The 17,933-nt window shown below is 42.6% G+C and overlaps 2 protein-coding genes across 3 annotated transcripts in view; both read left to right on the top strand.

Moving 5' to 3' along the window:
• The window catches only part of ZCCHC4 (zinc finger CCHC-type containing 4), a 42,157-nt gene extending 39,650 nt beyond the window's left edge, over positions 1–2,507 (top strand). The window contains 2 exon segments of the mRNA XM_079771865.1: positions 96–141; positions 143–2,507. Of these exon segments, the coding sequence (XP_079627991.1) occupies positions 96–141; positions 143–166 (70 nt within the window). The 3' untranslated portion in view covers positions 167–2,507.
• Positions 2,508–7,143: 4,636 nt separating this feature from the next.
• The window catches only part of ANAPC4 (anaphase promoting complex subunit 4), a 34,074-nt gene continuing 23,284 nt past the window's right edge, over positions 7,144–17,933 (top strand). The window contains exons 1-10 of one of the 2 annotated variants that reach the window (XM_079766675.1): positions 7,144–7,215; positions 7,902–8,400; positions 8,503–8,641; positions 11,032–11,137; positions 13,521–13,653; positions 15,497–15,571; positions 15,713–15,739; positions 15,832–15,876; positions 16,540–16,624; positions 17,275–17,379. In XM_079766675.1, coding sequence (XP_079622801.1) covers positions 8,513–8,641; positions 11,032–11,137; positions 13,521–13,653; positions 15,497–15,571; positions 15,713–15,739; positions 15,832–15,876; positions 16,540–16,624; positions 17,275–17,379 — 705 coding nt within the window. In that variant the 5' untranslated portion in view covers positions 7,144–7,215; positions 7,902–8,400; positions 8,503–8,512. The remainder of the gene's footprint in view (positions 7,216–7,901; positions 8,401–8,502; positions 8,642–11,031; positions 11,138–13,520; positions 13,654–15,496; positions 15,572–15,712; positions 15,740–15,831; positions 15,877–16,539; positions 16,625–17,274; positions 17,380–17,933) is intronic. The other variant, XM_079766674.1, reaches the window with a different exon arrangement.

The following is a 17,933-nucleotide window of genomic DNA, read 5'->3' as shown; positions in this document are numbered from 1 at the left end:
TTCTGTTTTCTTATTTGGTTAGCTAGTTAATTAAACTTCAATCTAATTATTCACTGTGCTCATTCTACAAAATAATTTAGCACCTTGTTTTTCAGAGCTGTCAGAAAGCAGAAGCAGAGAAAAAGTAATAAGATGAAAATGGAGACCACTAAAGGACAAGCCATGAATCATACATCTGTTACAAGGAAGAAGAAAAGGAGAGAAAGAGCCCATCAATATCTTTGCTCTTAAATGTCCAGTGACTTGAGAATAAGAAAGATTTATAGTCCAACCTTTGATGCCATTTTCTGAAAGTGCCAGGCTGGACTTAAATTCTGTCACTTTCAAAGGTGTGCACCGTTCTAAGCGAGATAATAGGCAGGTGGTATTTGCTGGTTTATAGACCCCGCAGCAGTGTCTCTGGAGACCTGGTGAGTTGTTCCATCCTTAGCTGGTTTACCAGCTCTGTCTCTCTCTGTCTTTTTTTCTCTCTTTAACTCCCTTCCAATCATATTATTTTAGCCTCTTTTATCTGAAAAGTATGTGTACAGCATTCTTTTGCAGAATCAGAAGAAAATGAAAATCTGAGGTTTTGTTTACATTACATAAGAATATGTCAAGATAAATGTTTTAAATTAATGTTAAAATATTGTACAATGGCTTAAAACCCACTTGTAAAGAGAAGTACAATTTTTTCAGACAGAATCTGAAAATGATGGAAAGAATTTTGACAAAGGAAGTCTAAAGATATAAAGGTTATAATTATGGTTACATTATTATTAAATATTTATTTTTAAGTACTTTTTGCAATTGTCCTTTGATGGAATAAAAGCACCTGTTGAATGAATGAGGTATTTAGAATTAGGACTTGCTCCATCATCTCGTCTTTTAACCTAAGCAGTAAGTTTCTCTCTTTATAAAAGGAATGCAGAAGGCAGAATAGTTTGGTGATTCAGTCTGCTTATTCCTTTTTTGACTAACATTTCCTGGCATTATGTCCTTGCCCTGGTTATTCACTATTTATTTTTATTTACATATTTATTTCCCTTCAAGATAGATATTATTAATATCTACTTTTCACAGTTGAGGACATTGATTCTTGGGTATCTAAAGTAATATTTTCATACTTTGGAAAGTTGGTAAAAGTGGCTGACTTCAGATATCAACATGAGAATCTACCTCCACACATTTTGCTGTTTACATTCACAATGATATAAAGAAATTAGATGAAAAATGGGACTGATCCTTAGCAATAAAAAAGAGACAGTTACTAGGTCTTGGGAGAAATTTGAGACAAACTTCTGGGAAGTCTTGCATGAGTCCCTGATACTAACCAATACCTTCCTCTCTGAATCCCTTGGGGTTCTGCACCACATTTGAGGCACTTTTCATGTATTATTCTTACATGATTATATGTACAGATTCTGTCTCCCCCAAAGATTTTAGTTTATTAATGTCAATTTTATACACTTTGTTTTTTTTTTTTTTGTTGTTGACTTTAGAGTGAGGGGAAGTGAGAGGGATAGAGAGAAACATTGATTGGCTGCCTCCTGCAGGTCCCCACATGCCCCCTACTTGGGATCTAGCACGCAACCAGGGCATGTGCCCTGACTGGAATTAAACAGGTGACCTCTTGGTTCATGGGTCGACACTCAACCACTGACCCACGCCAGCTAGGCCATTTTATACTCTTTTATGTCTCTTAAGCATTGTTGGTACTCAATAAAAAATTGATGAAAGCATGGAATTTTCTAGAGGTTTTCAGATGGTAGGTATATTAGTTTTCTAGGGCTGCCATAGCAAACTTTCACAGACTGGGTGGCTTCAACAATAATTTATTTCTCACAGTTCTGGAGGCTGAAAGTCCAAGACCAAGGTGCTGACAGGGTTCTTCTGAGGCCTCTCTCCTGGGCTTGCAGATGGCCACCTTCTGTGTCCTCACGTGGTCTTTCTTATATGTCCACACATCCTTAGTGTCTCTTTGTGTCCACATTTCCTCTTCTTATAAGGCTAACAGTCAGATTGGACTAGGGCCCACCCTAAGGGCCTCACTTTACCTTAATCTCCTTTTGAAAGACCCTGTCTCCAAATACAGTCCCATTCTGAGGTACTGGGGGGTTAAGGCTTCAACATACAGATTTTGGGGAACATAATTCAGTCCATAATAGTAGGCAAGCCTAAGGTATGGAGAAAACTTGCTCTTTTCTCTCTCTTATAAGGACCAGAAAAAAGGAAAACAGACGTAAACAATATTGGGGAGAATTTAGAGTAGCTAAATTCTAGGATGACTGTCCTAACACTGAGGGGCTTAAATGCTGGGGATATGCTGTGTGTGCAAGACTGGCAGCCTTATCTGGAAGACTTTAAACTTAAAATAATTCTACCTCCAAGTTTATTTTAAGAAAAACACTAAAGTTTATGTCTGGCCTCTTCAAAGTAATCTATAAAATACCAAAAATCTGAGAGCAGTTTGACTAATTTTTAAATATAAAATCACAGCCTTCAAAAAGGTGGTCTGATTGATCTGATGCCACCCCCTTCACAGTATCCCTGTGAGTGTCTCTAGTGAAAAAGTACACCACCTGCAGGTGAAATAAAAATGTGTGTGTGTGTCTTTTCATTTATGCTTAAAAAAATATACATATATATATATATACACACACACACACACACACACATATATAAAAGCCTAAGTGATCACTATGATCGGATGACGGGATGACCAGCCGGTAGCTATGATGCGCACTGACCACCAGGGCCAGACGCTCAATGCAGGAGCTTCCCCCTGGTGGTCAGTGCGCTCCCACAGCCAACCTTTCGCGGTCCCTCCCCCTGGCCGGCCGCCCCAATTGGGACTGGGCGAGAGGGTCCTGATCTGCTCTGATCACCAGCCAGGCTGAGGGACCCCACCCGTGCATAAATCTGTGCACCGGGCCTCTGGTATATATATATTTGTTGATTTCAGAGAGGAAGGAGAGGGAGAAATAGAAACATCAATGATGGGAGAGAATCATTTATGTGCTGCCTCCTGCAAGCCCCCCACTGGGGATCGAGCCCACAACCCGGGCATGTGTCCTTGACTGGAATTGAACCTGGGACCTTTCAGTTCGCAGGCCAATGCTCTATCCACTGAGCCAAACCAGCTAGGGCCATTTATGCTTTTTTTGATGTGCTTAGCTCATGCCTTGTATTAGAACACTTTTTGTACTTGTTTCCCTTGTACTTTTAGCTCATGGGCGGCAGGGGCCTGTGGGCATCACTGTACTGTGCATATGGTGATGTCAGACACAGCTGACTGCGGCATGTGTGATCTCTCTATTCCTGCCTACAACCTTGGGAAGCATACGGCCAGGCTAACACATTCTTCACCCTTCGACTGGTAGCTGCTCATAAATACATATTGAGTGAGTAGAAATGCCATTTAACATGCTGCTTTATGCCTCAGAACCCTAACTGCTACACGAGTAAGAAGCTAATATGCTCAGAGCTGCATAGGTAAGGAACGCTTGCACAAAATGCAAAGGAAAATCCAATTTCACTGATTTGATACAGTTTTAATTAGAACATTGGGGCATGGGTTAAATTACTTGAGGGTCAGCTAAGAAGGGCATTGCAATCAATAAAGTGAAGATAAGATCTCTAGTATTTGATTTCAGGTGATTCAGTATAAATGTTAACTCAGCAAAACTGAGGGAAAGTAAGCAAGCAGATCTCAGAGCTCTGAGAGGTGAGTTTTATCCCATTAGTGGGACAGTTGAGATTCTCACACTGTTTAGTTGCTGCATAGCCCTGCAGACTAGAAGGGTAACATCTGGTGGTCTCAGCCTGAATAGATAGGCCAGCTGCTGCTTCTGCAAATTGGAGGTGAGGAGTGGGAGAAAGCTGGAATGGCAGCCTAAGCATTCCACATGCTTAGAGGGCAAAGGAAACAAAGGCTCCTGCCTGTTAACTTGGCAATACATGGCCAGGTAACTCCAAGGAAAGGCAAAGCAGCTCTCATCCTGCCACCCAGCAGTCAGCACTGTCACAGCTTCTGCGTACCGCATTTTCCGGCGTATAAGACGACTTTTTAACCCAGGAAAATCTTATACACCCAGTCGTCTTATATGCCGGAAAATACGGTATGTTCTTCCAGGAGCTATACAGAGAGATGCTCTAAATTTCTCCCACAACAATGAAATTGTAAATGCATATTGTGTGATACCCCCTTTTTTTTTCCATAAACATGTTGTTCTTCAATATGTATTGTATTTTTTTTTAAAACACAGTCTCCTATGGTTGGACATCTATGTTGTTTGCATTTTTTTTCACTACTGTAAACGACCCTGTGATGCACGTACTTCTAAGTCTTATTTTCTTAGGATAAATTCCTATATACTAGTATACAAATACTGGTTCTGTAGCTCTTATTCGAACTTATTTTTCCAGGTGGGAGTCATATGAGTAGGTCTCTGAATTTCTTTCCCAGAACAGCAACTGAAAGGGTTGCGGGAGACAAGCAGAATATCATGAATTGATACCATTTAGACTCCCCGTGCCAGGATGGAACGTCTCCCAAATGCACTTTTAATACTTAAAGCTACTTTTTAAGAAGTTATGACTGTCATATTGGACATTGTTGACTGGGTTGTTTCGGCAGCATCTTCCACCCTCCCCATTGTATGCCTGTCATGGGATTTGGGGGAAGGATGACTGACATCCTTTCCAGCTCTGGGGAGGGCTTTTTATTGAGCATAATTCCATCCCCTTACTTGTGATTGATTCCCGCTAAGCTCATGACAGGGGTTGGTCTAATCACTAGGCCCAGGACTTTAATCTTGTGATTGGTGGAGAGGTGTTTGCTCTCCCTCTGAATGAAGCATGTAGCCCTGGTGCTGTTAGCAGTCTTCCAGGGACCACAGGGGAGCCAGCCTCATGGCACACGCCCTGAGCTGGGTCCCTGGTGTATGAACTGCTGGGTCTAGCCTGGCCTGAAGCTGGCTGGCCCTATTGCTGGCCTTGCTATTTATTTGTACCAATACATTCTCGTTATTACTTGTGCCACTTTGAGTCAGGTTTTTTTGTTGTTGTTGTTTTTGTTTTTGCCTAATGAATGAAACCGTAGTAGGACAGAGAGATTCTAACACTAACATACATTTATTTCTCTTTCCAGCAAGTTTTGTCAATTTGCTTATTTTACGACTTCAAAATAGACCTCTCAAAATAACAGCTTTCATATGGCCTACATTAGTCCCACCCCACACAATTCCCTCTTTCTTTCTTTTTTTAAAAATATATTTTATTGATTTTTTACAGAGAGGAAGAGAGAGGGAGAGTTAGAAACATCGATGATAGAGAAACATCGATCAGCTGCCTCTTGCACACCCCCCACTGGGGATGTGCCCGCAACCAAGGTACATGCCCTTGACCGGAATCGAACCTGGGACCTTTCAGTCCGCAGGCCGATGCTCTATCCACTGAGCCAAACCGGTTTCGGCACAATTCCCTCTTTCATCCCTATGCTCAGTGAGTCCCACATCTTGCTTGGGCCTTGACCTTTCCCCTTCCAACCTGCCTTTCCAGCCACCGTTGGCCACTACAGACTTTCGCACCACGCCTCCACCTGATGTCGTCTTCACTGAACTCTTCTGCTCTGGTCCACTTTCTCCTCCTTCCCCTCATCCCCGCACCCCTAACCCAACAACGACCAGTTCTCTAGTCCCTGAATCTGTGCACCCAAATATCCCAACCTCAGTCTTGACTTTCATCCCTCCAATCTAATCACTAATCAGTTCTTGTTCTTCTACCTCAGAAATGTCTCTGGAATCTCCTCCCCACACCCAGCTTGTCTTCCTGTACCTTTACACCTCTCTGTAATGCAGCACGACCCCCCTTCCCCAGTGAACGTGTGGGGAGCAGTCTGGCCCTTCAAAATCCCACGCCACATATTATAACACCTGGAAAGATGCCATCAGCATGAGCCAGCCCAAGGGATGTAGTGATCAAAGCAGCCTAGCTGCCAAAAAGTTATTTCAAAAAAGCTAGTTCTTGCATTTTTTTCCGCAAGCACTAGAAAGAGGATATAAAGAGCATGGAAATGCTTAAAGTGTATTTTCTCCCACATTTCCTTCCTTCCGCCCCACCTCCATACTTTACCATCTCCTGCCATTGCCTCTTTAAAAAGGCACTGGTAACCGATCCCTGGGCTTTCCCCCTTTCTGCTTGACTCTGTGCCACAGAAGTACAAACAAACCGATTTGCAATCAATGTTTTCATCGGAGAACGGGAAAGGCAAGGAAATGGAGTGGCTAAATCCACAATCTCCTTTATGGGGCAATGGGGAAAAGAAAAGGCTGGGAACACTGTTAATATAGCTCTCGTCCTTGGCTACTTTGGATCATTTCCAGTAATAATCCCTGCCCCCTACTCCCATCAGTACACACGAGGCACTCCTATGGCCACATACAATTATTTGCTGTCTCCTGGCCACATCCTGAACTCCACACTCATGCTGTGCTGTTTTCCTGTGCCGTCATGCCTTCTGGGAAATTCACTCCTGTGAGGCTTCATAATGTGCAGGTAGTTACTCTCCTGTGTCCGTAGCATTGAGTGCATACCTCTACCTGTTCTTTTCATGTGTTTTATGACGGTTCATATTCAGGATGAGTTTCGGGAAAACGGGCATTCATTTTCCATAGGAATGTTAAGGAGATAGATATTGGACCCCCATCATCCAAATTATCCGTTATTGCCACCCCAGAACATTAATACCTGAACATGCATTTCATGAATAACAAAGGCAAGTCCATTCTCACCTTAGAAATGGGAAACATGCTAAATAAATTGTTCGGCAAGGAAAAAAGTCCGTCTCTGAGAGGAAGCAGGATAAGTATTGAGTAGTTCAATTGGTTAAGAGCTTGGACCCAATATGCCAAGGTTGCGGTTCCATCCTGGTCTAGAGCACATACAAGCATCAACCAGTGAATGCATCAATATGTGGAACAACAAATCGATGTTCCTCTCCTTTCCTTTCTCTCTAAAAAGCAATCAAAAATGTTTTAAAAGAAAGGTGAAGACACTCAGGAACAGTGTCTGGCATAAAATAGTGCCTGGAATATTAGTTGCTGCATGAATTAGCCTAATTCCCTATCACCTAATTCCCGCCAGGCTAGATCCAGATAGAGGGCAAGAAGATGGGGCTTGTTGAAGGTTGAAGATCTGCCACCTCTCTCCTGCGAACAGTAAAAGAAGTGAAAGGTAGATGGTTTCTACCGTAGATTTTTAAGTTCCAGAATCACAGGATAATACTGTCACTTTCTCTCAACCCAGTTTTAAGTGGGGGAGCTTTTGAACATTTAAATGTGTCCTGTATCAGGAAGCATCAGGTGGGTTCTGCAGAGCCCCTGCCCCGTGTGCATTCCTGTAGCCCAGAGTCTAGTCTAGTCGATTCTCCAATGGCTATGGGATAAATCCTGGACGGGTCCCAGAGCCCACATTTATCATGGTGGGGTTCCTACCACTAATGGGTTGTGAGGCTTAAATGGATAAAGAATCCAGATAGTTGTGTCAGAGATTTCAGAGGCGGGCCCTTCCACCTTGGCTGCAACTTGGAAAACACCTAGAGAGTTTTAATAAACACTGGGTCCCATCGGGTATTAGTTCTCTCTTCATTGGCCTGGGGTACCTACTGCCTGGGCCCGGGAGAGTGTGTGTGTGTATGTGTGTATGTGTGTGTGTGTGTGTGTGTGTGTGTGCAAAACCTCTCCGGGAGCCGCGGTCGCCAACCGGTGGTCCGACCATCGGTGGTCAGTGAGGTCCGAAAGGTTGGCGACGGCGGACCAGGTGATTCTGTGAGCACCCCGGACTGAACACCTGTTTAGAAACCGTCAAAGGAGGCACCAGCCGACCAGGACCTAAAGTTTGCGTTGTTTTTCGTCTCTTAGGACTCACACCCACAAACCAGTAACTGTCCATTCACCGAAAGCAAGGAATTTCCCCGAAAACCGATAAGACCTGCGCACACAAGCCTGGCCCACAGACCCGCCTGCGGTCTCGCGCCGCGCCCCCGCCCGCGCGCTCCCGCCCCTTCCAGCCCCGCGTCCGGCTCGCCCGCACGCCCCCCGCGCGCCGCCCGCCCCCTTCAGCCCGCCCCCCCCCCGGCCCCGCGCCTGTCCCGCCCTCGCGCTCTCCGCGTCTCCGGCTCACAACGCCCGCGCGCTCCCGTCCGCCCGCTCCAGCCCCGCTTCTCGCGGCTCAGTGGCGCCCCCCGTGCCCCGCGCCCACGCCGCCCTCTTCCTCTCGCGAGGAAGCCCGGGCGCCGGAAGTGCCCGAGTGCGCGGCGGCGGCGGCGGCGGCGGCGGGGCTGCACGGAGGCGCCGGCGCGCCGCGGGCCGAGGGAGGGGGAAGCCGTCGGCCTCGCCGGCTGCCCTGGGCTTCTCGCAGGTAGCGCCGCGGTCGGGCTCCCGGGGGGCGGGGGGAGGGCGGGGGCGGGGGCGCCGGGGACGCGGGGGCCCCTGCGGGCCTCCGACCGAGCTGTTGTTGCAGAGTCGCCCCCATGCTGCGGTTTCCGACCTGTTTCCCGTCCTTCCGGGTGGTGGGAGAGAAGCAGCTGCCGCAGGAGATCGTGTTCCTGGTCTGGTCCCCCAAGCGGGACCTCATCGCTCTGGCCAACACCGCGGGCGAGGTGAGTGAGCGAGCCCCAGACGCCCCAGCCTCAGTTTCCCCTTCCGCGGGCCGGGCGGGCCACCTGCCTACCCCTCTCCCTTCCAGGCCGGCTGTACACTTCCAGTGAAAGTGTAAGGGACCATATACGGGAAAGACCATTTATGTGCTTATTTTATGTACTTTGTGGCTAAAATAAGTTTTCACACACACAGTCCTGCGTGCCCGTCTCTTTTGGTCATTTATTTGCTAACTGGGCTTTTGAAAAAGCCCATCACGTGCCACTTACTCGTAGAGGTAGGTCCACAGACCCCAAGTTAGCTTGCAGTTTAGCAGCAGAAGAAAGAGGAGTTACTGTCAAACTTTAGCTGCAGATGTGCATGCCTGTACCTGCCACAGAGGATGTGTTTAAGCATTTGTATGTCTTTGCCCAAGTTTTGTATTATGTGCTGGATAGCCACCGTCCATTAGAAATACCTTTAAAACAAGGGAGCGAAGAAGGCTCACTGGATTCCTGGTGGGGGGTGCATTAGTGTTGACAGCATGTCTAGTTGACAGTATATTCTTGAGCTTCATCCAAACTTTCCGCTGAGAGGTCTCATTACCTGGCATCCATGTTGTAAGGAAACCTTCACCTGTGTGTGCGTCCTCCTCTGGCCTTTTGGCAGGTGTCCTGGCCAGGTGCGGGTTGTGTTGTGTGCAGCAAGCTTGGTAACTAGATGTAAGGAGAACTTAGGAGCCCGGGACACTTAGCATTCAGGGCTACATCGCTGTGTTGACTGCCCTGCCCTGCCCTGCCCTTGTCTCCAGGGTACTGATGTCTACTTTCTCAAGGACCTTCCTCCTCTGCCAGGGAGCTTTGACGATGTCATTGCTCCGGAGAGGCGTGCAGATCAGGCGTCCTCAAACTATGGCCCGCGGGCCTTATGCGGGTGTTTTTGCCATTTTGCTTTTTTACTTCAAAGTAAGATATGTGCAGTGTGCATAGGAATTTGTTCATAGTTTTTTTTTTTTAAACTATAGTCCGGCCCTCCAACGGTCTGAGGGACAGTGAACTGGCCCCTGGTTAAAAAGTTTGAGGACCCCTGGTGCAGATAGTACAGCCACAGCAGTCGGGGGGAAGGGCGGTTTTAGGGACCAGATGAGTAGATGTACTAGTGGGCACTTGTTGCTTCTATTGTCTCAATGAGAAGAAGGGGTGCTGTCCAGGAGTGAGGATGGAATATTAGAAGTCTGAGGAGAAAAGAGAGGTGTGAAAAAGCCGACAAGGCAAAGTGGACTAGGGAAACCTAATAGGATTGCTGGCCGGAGCCGCAGGAAATTAAGGGTCTTGCAGTTTTTGAGGGAAACTAGTGAGCATGGTTGTATGTCTCTGCTGTTCTCTTGGCTACCGGGGTGCAGACATGGTTGGGTTTAACCAGGGATGTTGTTTTGCAAGTATGACAAAGCAGGGGAGGTGCAAGGGAAGTAGATGCAAGAGTGAAGTACATGCAAGATTGTAATGATGAACCTTGGGTTCTAGCCTGGTTAAGTAGGGAAGTGAGGGCATGCGTGGAGTGAGGGACACTGAATAGGTGGTAGAATCCGTGGATTGTATGCCCTGGTGAGGTTGAAGAATCAAAGCTGGGTGTAAGTAGGGATGAGCTGGAAAGATAGAGGCAGTGATGGAAAGGGGAAGCTTGTTGGAGCATTTGTAGCTTTGGTAATGACAAGGTCAAAGGTGTGACCCTGGGAGTTACTGAGGTGAGGTGGAAGATGTGATCATTGTAGCACAGGTAGCTGAGAACTGAAAAGCTCTTGAAATTACTAAGAATGAGGATGAGTAAGTAGTTTTGGAAAGTGTGAGTGAGCCAGGCAGGAGTCCACACCTTCCGCTGATCGAGAGACCCCAAGGAATGAGGGGGATGCCTTGGGGTCTCTCTAGATCAGCCGTCGCCAACCGGAGTGTTCTGTGAGGTCTGAAAGGTTGGCAACCGCTGCTCTAGAAGACTGCAATTAAAGAGGGATAGAGAGTGATATGGTCTGAGTGACATGGCTGACGTTAGACTCCAAGTTGTCTGATTCCAAGTTTGCTGTTATTTGTATCACTCCTACCTTTCTAGTGCTATTTGTGATTCTTTTTTTTTTTTTTCTTCATTAAATTTTTGGTCATTATCTTCTTGGACAACCTTATTCTTTTCCAAAAGACAAGTTTTCTGTTGACATAAAGATAGGAAAATGGGCAGAGTATAGGGTTAAATTAGACCTGTTCCACCTATTTTGAAAATACCTTAAGTTCGTTCAAACACTGTTGTCTTCGTTCTTCTGATAGCTAAATACACTTAAGATAATTTAAAAATAGTGGGGATCTAGGTTTATTTTATTTTTGGAAATGGATTCTTATGTTATGCCATTATGTCTGTTTTGTCCTAGGTTTTACTTCATCGCCTTGCAAGTTTTCATCGAGTTTGGAGTTTTCCACCGAATGAAAATACAGGAAAGGAAGTGACCTGTCTGGCTTGGAGACCGGATGGCAAACGTAATGATAGTATTATAAAAAAATATGTTTTTATTATTCGCAGAGTATTCTTTAAAGAAAGCTTAACACCAGGAAGAATTTATTGTTCTCATTATATACTAGAATTTTAAATACCAGTTTGGGAAATTAGTTTTTAAGAATATTTTAAACTGTTTTATTTAGAACTTAAATAATTCTACCATCTTGTTTCTCCAGAATAAAATCTGACTTCTTGGTGAAGGTAACTCTAAGATGAAATTAGGAAGAATATACAAAATGCTTTGGTTTTATTCTGTTCGTTGTCTTGTCCTGCACAGTTTGACCCAAACTTCACCTACCACTCCCTGGTCAGTTCACTGCCATCCTGGCTCTTTTTCTCCAAAAATGTTCCTTAGCATTAAATGGCTGGCTCATAGATATTCTCTCTGCATGTATTCTTGCCTCACCTGAAGGACTGTCACCTCTGACCTCATTTATTTCATTCCTGTATGATTTTTTTTCCTCTAGGTGTCCTTTATTTTGTAGTTTGTAATATTGTACCTGGCAGTGGCTCTGCGGATTGAACTCTTCTCTCCCGTGTATTGTGTTTACGATGACAGTTGTTATTTAAACTGTTGTACACATACAGTCAGTACAGCAAAATGCTGTAAATCACATAGCCTAAAGTTTATCGGTAATCATTGGTGCTTTAAGAAAAAAACGGAACTGTTTTTGTAAGCTCTTATGTACCCTTCATTGATTAATTTTTTTCTAGCTAAATATAAATATGTAAAAATGCCCTGAAAGCCCATTACTTACAGATAACTATTTTTATCTGTACTCATTTAGCTCAGCTGTTGTTTAATCTTTTATTTTTTTAAAAAGTAGCCTGCCAGTGTGACTCAGTGATTGAGCATCGACCTATGAACCAGGAGGTCACGGTTCAATTCCCGGTCAGGGCACATCCCCAGTAGGGGGCATGCAGGAGGCAGCCAATCAATGATTCTCTCTCATCATTGATGTTCCTCTCTGAAATCAATAAAAATAAATATTTTTTAAAAAGTACATATAAAATTAGAGGACTTTTGTAAGTAACATCTTGATATCTTGCAGTATTCATCCAAAAATACCAGGATCTGAAAAATAAATCATGAAAGTCAGTGTGTTAAAATGTATTTAAGTAGATGATATTTTTATCATTAAAAAATGTCGTGTTTTTAGGTATTGGTTATTTCAAGATTGCTTGAAATCATTTTAAAGAGGAGGAAACCTGGATTGCCTCACATCTAGCCTAGTTGTATGTGTTGGTATACAATGAAACCCATAGCCCACTATTCACAGATTGTTAAATTTGATATGTTAGGAAGATGTCAATGACTTAGGTAGAGAAAGTGTACTTGATAATTCAGTCACAGTGATGGCCTTGTTTTCCATTAGGGGTTAGAAACAAAAAAGGGGAACAAAATACTTTCCAAGAACCAAGCAGATGGAAGGAATTTCTCTTTGCTTTTTAGGCATGTTTACAGGACCAATATGTCTTGGTGATACAATATTATTGTTCGTCTGTTGAGACCTGGTTTGTATTTTCTGCTTGGCAGCTAGGTTCCAGTCTAGAGGCTTTGATGTGCAAGATGCTAAGTACAGCACGTGAGGAAGTAGTAGATTATTCATGAAAGTTTGAGCATCTATGTATATAAAAGGCTAATATGTAAAGTGTCCCCTCAGGAGTTTGACCAAGAGTTCGATCGATCGCTATGACATGCGCTGACCCCCAGGGGGTGGCGCAGAACATGGCGGGCAACCAGCAGCAACGGGTGCTGAGGGAGTAAGGGAAGGAGGAAGCGGGGAAGTGGGGAGGCAGGGAACATGATTGGCCCTGATCACCAGCCAGGCCTAGGGACCCTACACGTGCACGATTTCGTGCACCGGGCCTCTAGTTTGAAAATAAGCTTAGATAACAGCTTAACTATGTGCAAAGCTATCATTTAGGTTTTAACCTTTTGCACTCGGATGTCTAGTGTGACTCGACACGGTTAGCATTAGAATAAAGGAATCGAGAAAAAAAGCAAGCGAGTGCAAAGGGTTAAAATATTATTTAAAGAAAGGATTTTTTAGGTTTAATGATTTCTGTGATCACAATGTATTTAAAATTAGAGGCCCGATGCACGAAATATGTGCAAGAGTAGGCCTTCCTTTCCCTGGCTTCCCTCTGGCACCCGGAACCTGGGCTTCCCTCCGGCCGCCAGCAGGCACCCAGGACCCAGGCTTTCCTTGCGGCCCCAGCTTCATCCAGAAGGTCGTCCGGTCTAATTAGCATATTACGCCTTTATTATTATAGGTAATAAAACTGGGCAAGAAGTGAACTACCCATTTATTTTTCTTGAATGTTACACTAATTTTTTCTGATGATACGTTTTTCTTTTAGTTTTGGCCTTTGCTCTTGCTGACACCAAGAAAATTGTTTTGTGTGATGTGGAAAAACCTGAAAGCCTGCACTCCTTTTCTGTGGAGGCTCCAGTTTCTTGTATGCATTGGATGGAGGTGACTGCAGAAAGCAGGTAAAATAATTCAAAAGGAAAGAAAAGAAAAACCCCAGTAGTCACAATAGGATGGAATTCTTGAAATTTTCATTTTTTAAAATGGGTACTTAGGGATATCTGTATGTTAACACATTGCAGACCAGTAGTTTTATTGCTAGCTTTACCCAGTGGCCAGATAAGTTTCTATGAACGAGTACAAAAAATGTTTTACGTAAATGTTAAAGCACGCTTTAAAATTAAATACCCATTGCATTTTGAAGTTATTTATGACATGTTCTTACAAGCTAATATCTTTTTAAAGTATGATACTTCGTAAAACACTGTGTACTAGTAATAGGAAGCGAGAATTCTCGTGATCCGTCTGCAGTATGTTAAGTATGTGTACATTGCATTTAACTTTAGTATTTTCATGCTTTGTTAGATTTTTTTTTCTTCTGAAAAAAATCTGGTTCTTTATGGAGCAGTAATGTTTGAATGTCCAAGATTTTCCTTTTTAGTTATTTTTGTAGTTTGCATCATTGCTTTATACTTTTGAGTAATAGCAATTAAAATGACTGGTTCGCACGTTGAGGTTCTGTTTTGCTTTTCACTATTTATTTCGTCTGAAGCTTTGTTGTTTTTTTTTTTGTGCCTTCGTAAATATTCTTAGAGTATGAAAAGTGCTGAATGGAGCATTCTGTTTGATGTTACGTAGTTTCTTTCTGTGTCCTGGTCCCAGTAGTTTCCTTATTTTATGAAAATAATTTTGTCTTAGTCTCTGTAGTCAGTAATAACCAGGTTTGCAGTAAAAATGGCCTAAAGGATCAGTGGGTTTGGGGAATACTGAAAATAAAAGCTTTTTGAGTAAATGTGGTAATTTTCTTTCCATTAGCTTTTCCTTTCTAATTAAATTTTAAATTAATATCAAATGAATTTGTAAAATCTGAATATTAATTGACAGCTTTCCTAAGGGAGACTTGTAAAGAATTGGGTACCAAGGATCTAGCCTGGGGTTTGAAGTTCACAGTAGATAAAACAGAGTGATTAATCCATCATCAGATAATCAAGAGTTACAGATGGTCATGTGGGTTTGCAGAATGTTAGAGGAGCAGAGTATACTATGTAATTTCTACCCCAGACTAGTTAGCTGCTAAGTGTATTTCTAACACACTTTCTAAAAATAGTTTAGATATGTTTTATGGAGACTCCAGGATCCCCTGGGACACCTAGTTTGTGTTAAAGTGGGGGGAAATTCTTGCCAAGTCATCTTTTTTTTTTTTTACCTTTTCATTTATTTACAACCTTATTTGGAGGTAGAATTAAGGGAAAAGCGGTGGGGCGTGAGGGGTGGGTAAATAAGACTGTTTCAAAATGCATCGTGTCTTCTTATGTACCTGCTGGGTTGTCAAATCTCCAAATGTAAATAAGCCATAGGACTCATAATTAACTGATAAAATAATTGTAGTGTTCTTTAAAATTATTCTCCTACTCAGGTTTAGTGACGGTTCTTAGATGAGAGTTAAGGAATCATTCATCTCAGTCAGTATCTAATGCTAACTACATATGAGTATATTTTATATGCTGAGATAATTGTTTTTTAATATTTGTTCCACTAAATGTAAAGTGGCCAGACTGATTTTTTTGCAGAAATAAACCCTTTTGTAAATGAAGAATTTCCTACGGATTTTCTGCTCTTCTGCTTCTTGTGTGTGATCGTTATAACTGTTTTACAATGGTAAAATATGTGTGGCATCAGTTTACTTGGTAACGTATAATGTATAAAACTGGGTATTTAAAAAAACTAGTATATTTTTAAATGGAAAGAGAAGTAAAATCTTTGGTGTTTTTATAATGCTGGTTTTTCTGTTTGTTTGTTTTTTAGTGTTCTAACATCCTTTTATAATGCTGAAGATGAATCAAATCTTCTCTTACCTAAATTACCTACATTGCCAAAAAAGTAAGTATCAGAGTTTAATTTCATTGGAGTTAATCTTACAGATTTTTGTGTAATTTTAACACTGTGACAATTATCTCATTTGTTTTAAAGTATATGTTTCTATTAAGAGTGTTTTTTACCCCAGTCTCTGTTTTTCTCTAGTTATAGCAACACCTCAAAAATATTTAGGTAAGATATGACATTTTGTTTTCAAGTAAGATAATCTTTTTATTATCTGAAGGATATAGTTGAAAAATAACCCAATTGTTTTTATATTTTAGTGAAGAAAATTCTGATGAAATTATTAAGCTTTTGGGAGATGTCAGGTAAATTTTGCACATATCTTAAATAACAAGTCTAATTTATTAAAGTCGATATTTGGTATTTGAAGCAGTTTTCAGAGTTTCAAGGGCAATTTCTTTACTTGTCATTATTTTATTGCTGACAATTACCTCTGAACAATATACAGACATTAATATGTATTGTTTACTTGTTTTTATTGTGTGGTCTTTGATTGTGTCAAGCTTAACAATATTATAATGTACCTTTGTTTCTTTCAATAACAAGCAAAGGAGGATTGAAGTACTAGAGTTTCTAAAATTTAAATTTAAATATTCAAGGTCTTTAAGCTTGTTCAGTACATTTAGCATCAGAGCCATGATAAAACTGATGGCACTTTGTATTAGCTGGGAAAAGGGTTATTTTGTTATTGGGAGTATACAAAGGTAATCGTTGCCAAAATAATAGATGCTTATTTTACTGTAAACTGATGTTTTTTAGGCTAGGAAAAATTGATGATGTTCTTTTGAAAAAATGCAATAAGGCTGATGTGATTGAATATTGAGTATTAGTGAATTTGTTCGATGTTTCATTTCCCCCACAGGGGAGCTTTAGCATGCAGATTGTATGAGAGCAGGAACAATTTATATCTTGGTTTAAGAACTGCATCTTCCCTGTTGTCCTCAGCTTGTTGCATTATTTTTAATTAGGCTTAATATTCTTGTCCTTGGAGGAAGCTCTGGTTTTATTGAACTTTATGCTTATGGAATGTTCAAAATTGCCCGAGTCACAGGGGTAAGTTTTCCTTTAGTATTTCCTATAATGTTTATCTTAGAATATAGCAGCTAACTGATTTACGAAAAAGAATAAAACATGAAATTATTTGTTCTTAAATGTTAATAGGATACTTTTCTAAGTTCAGAGTAGTGTTATGATGTCTATGAAGATATGGAACTATTGGTGGCATTAGTCAAGTGTTCTCTTTTTCACGGAAAGGTTGATAGCACACTCTTGATTGTGATTTAATGTTGTTCTAGCCTTGTGGTGGGTAAGAGCTACAATTTGTGATAGGAATTGATGCAAGTCATCAGAAGCTCAGTACTGAGTCTCCCTGGTGCTATGGTTGCTAAGTCTCTGTCTTCCCCGTAGTTTTCCCCCCCTCCATAGCTTAATCATCTTCTTGAAAATATTGTAGACTCTGTCGAATATGTTGGTTCTGCAACACTTAATTTGAGGATCCTTGATATGGGTATGCGAGTGCCTGTGTGTCCTCGTTCTTGCAGCTAGGCGGATGCATACCTTCCTTGGCAGGCTACACATGCGTGGCAGGAGCCAGGCTACGTGCTTCTGCTGTTTAGGCCTCTGTGAACGTTTGCGTTCTGTCTTGTATGCGATGCAGTCTAGCAGTAATACTAAGTATTCTGGGGGATTTGACTGTCTTACAGATTGTTGGTACTTGTCTTGCGTTGTGTTTATCAAGTGATTTGAAGTCATTATCCGTAGTCACAGAGGTCTCTGCCACTGGTGTTTCAGAAGTTTCATACTTTCAGGTGAGTATCAAAACCTGACAGCAGAGAGTAAATCTATTTTTAAAAGGTTTTGTAGGTTTTTATTGTCCATATCGTCCAAATGGTTCTTAAAACAGAAAGCAAACAATTGACTTGTGGCTTTTAAATCTTACATGTGGAATCTATATACTAGTATATAAAAGCCTAAGCGACCGGCTGACCGGCCGGCCGACCGGCCAGTAGCTATAACGTGCACTGACCATCAGGGGGCAGATGGCTTAGCACAGGAGCTGCCGAGCTGTGGTGACTTGGCAGCTGCGGTTCTCGGGTGATGCACCTGAAACCAGAGAGGAGGGAGCCCGATTTTGGGGTGTGTATCCAGGACCCCTTGGAGGATGTCGGAGAGCCGGTTTCGGCCTGATCCCCGTAGGCCAGGCCGAGGGACCCCACGCATCGGGCCTCTAGTCGTAGTATAAAAACCTATGTAGAGGGGATTGCTAACCAAGGGACGGTGAGCTATGCACACTTAAACACGGCAGAGTAGAAAGTCCTAAAGTATGCCCTGGCCGGTGTGGCTCAGTTGGTTGAGATCTTCC

Source organism: Cnephaeus nilssonii, assembly GCF_951640355.1.
Source record: "Cnephaeus nilssonii genome assembly, chromosome: 1".
Taxonomy (NCBI): Eukaryota; Metazoa; Chordata; class Mammalia; order Chiroptera; family Vespertilionidae; genus Cnephaeus; species Cnephaeus nilssonii.
Note: the sequence above shows the minus strand (reverse complement) of the source record. Positions and strands in the feature narration are given on the sequence as shown.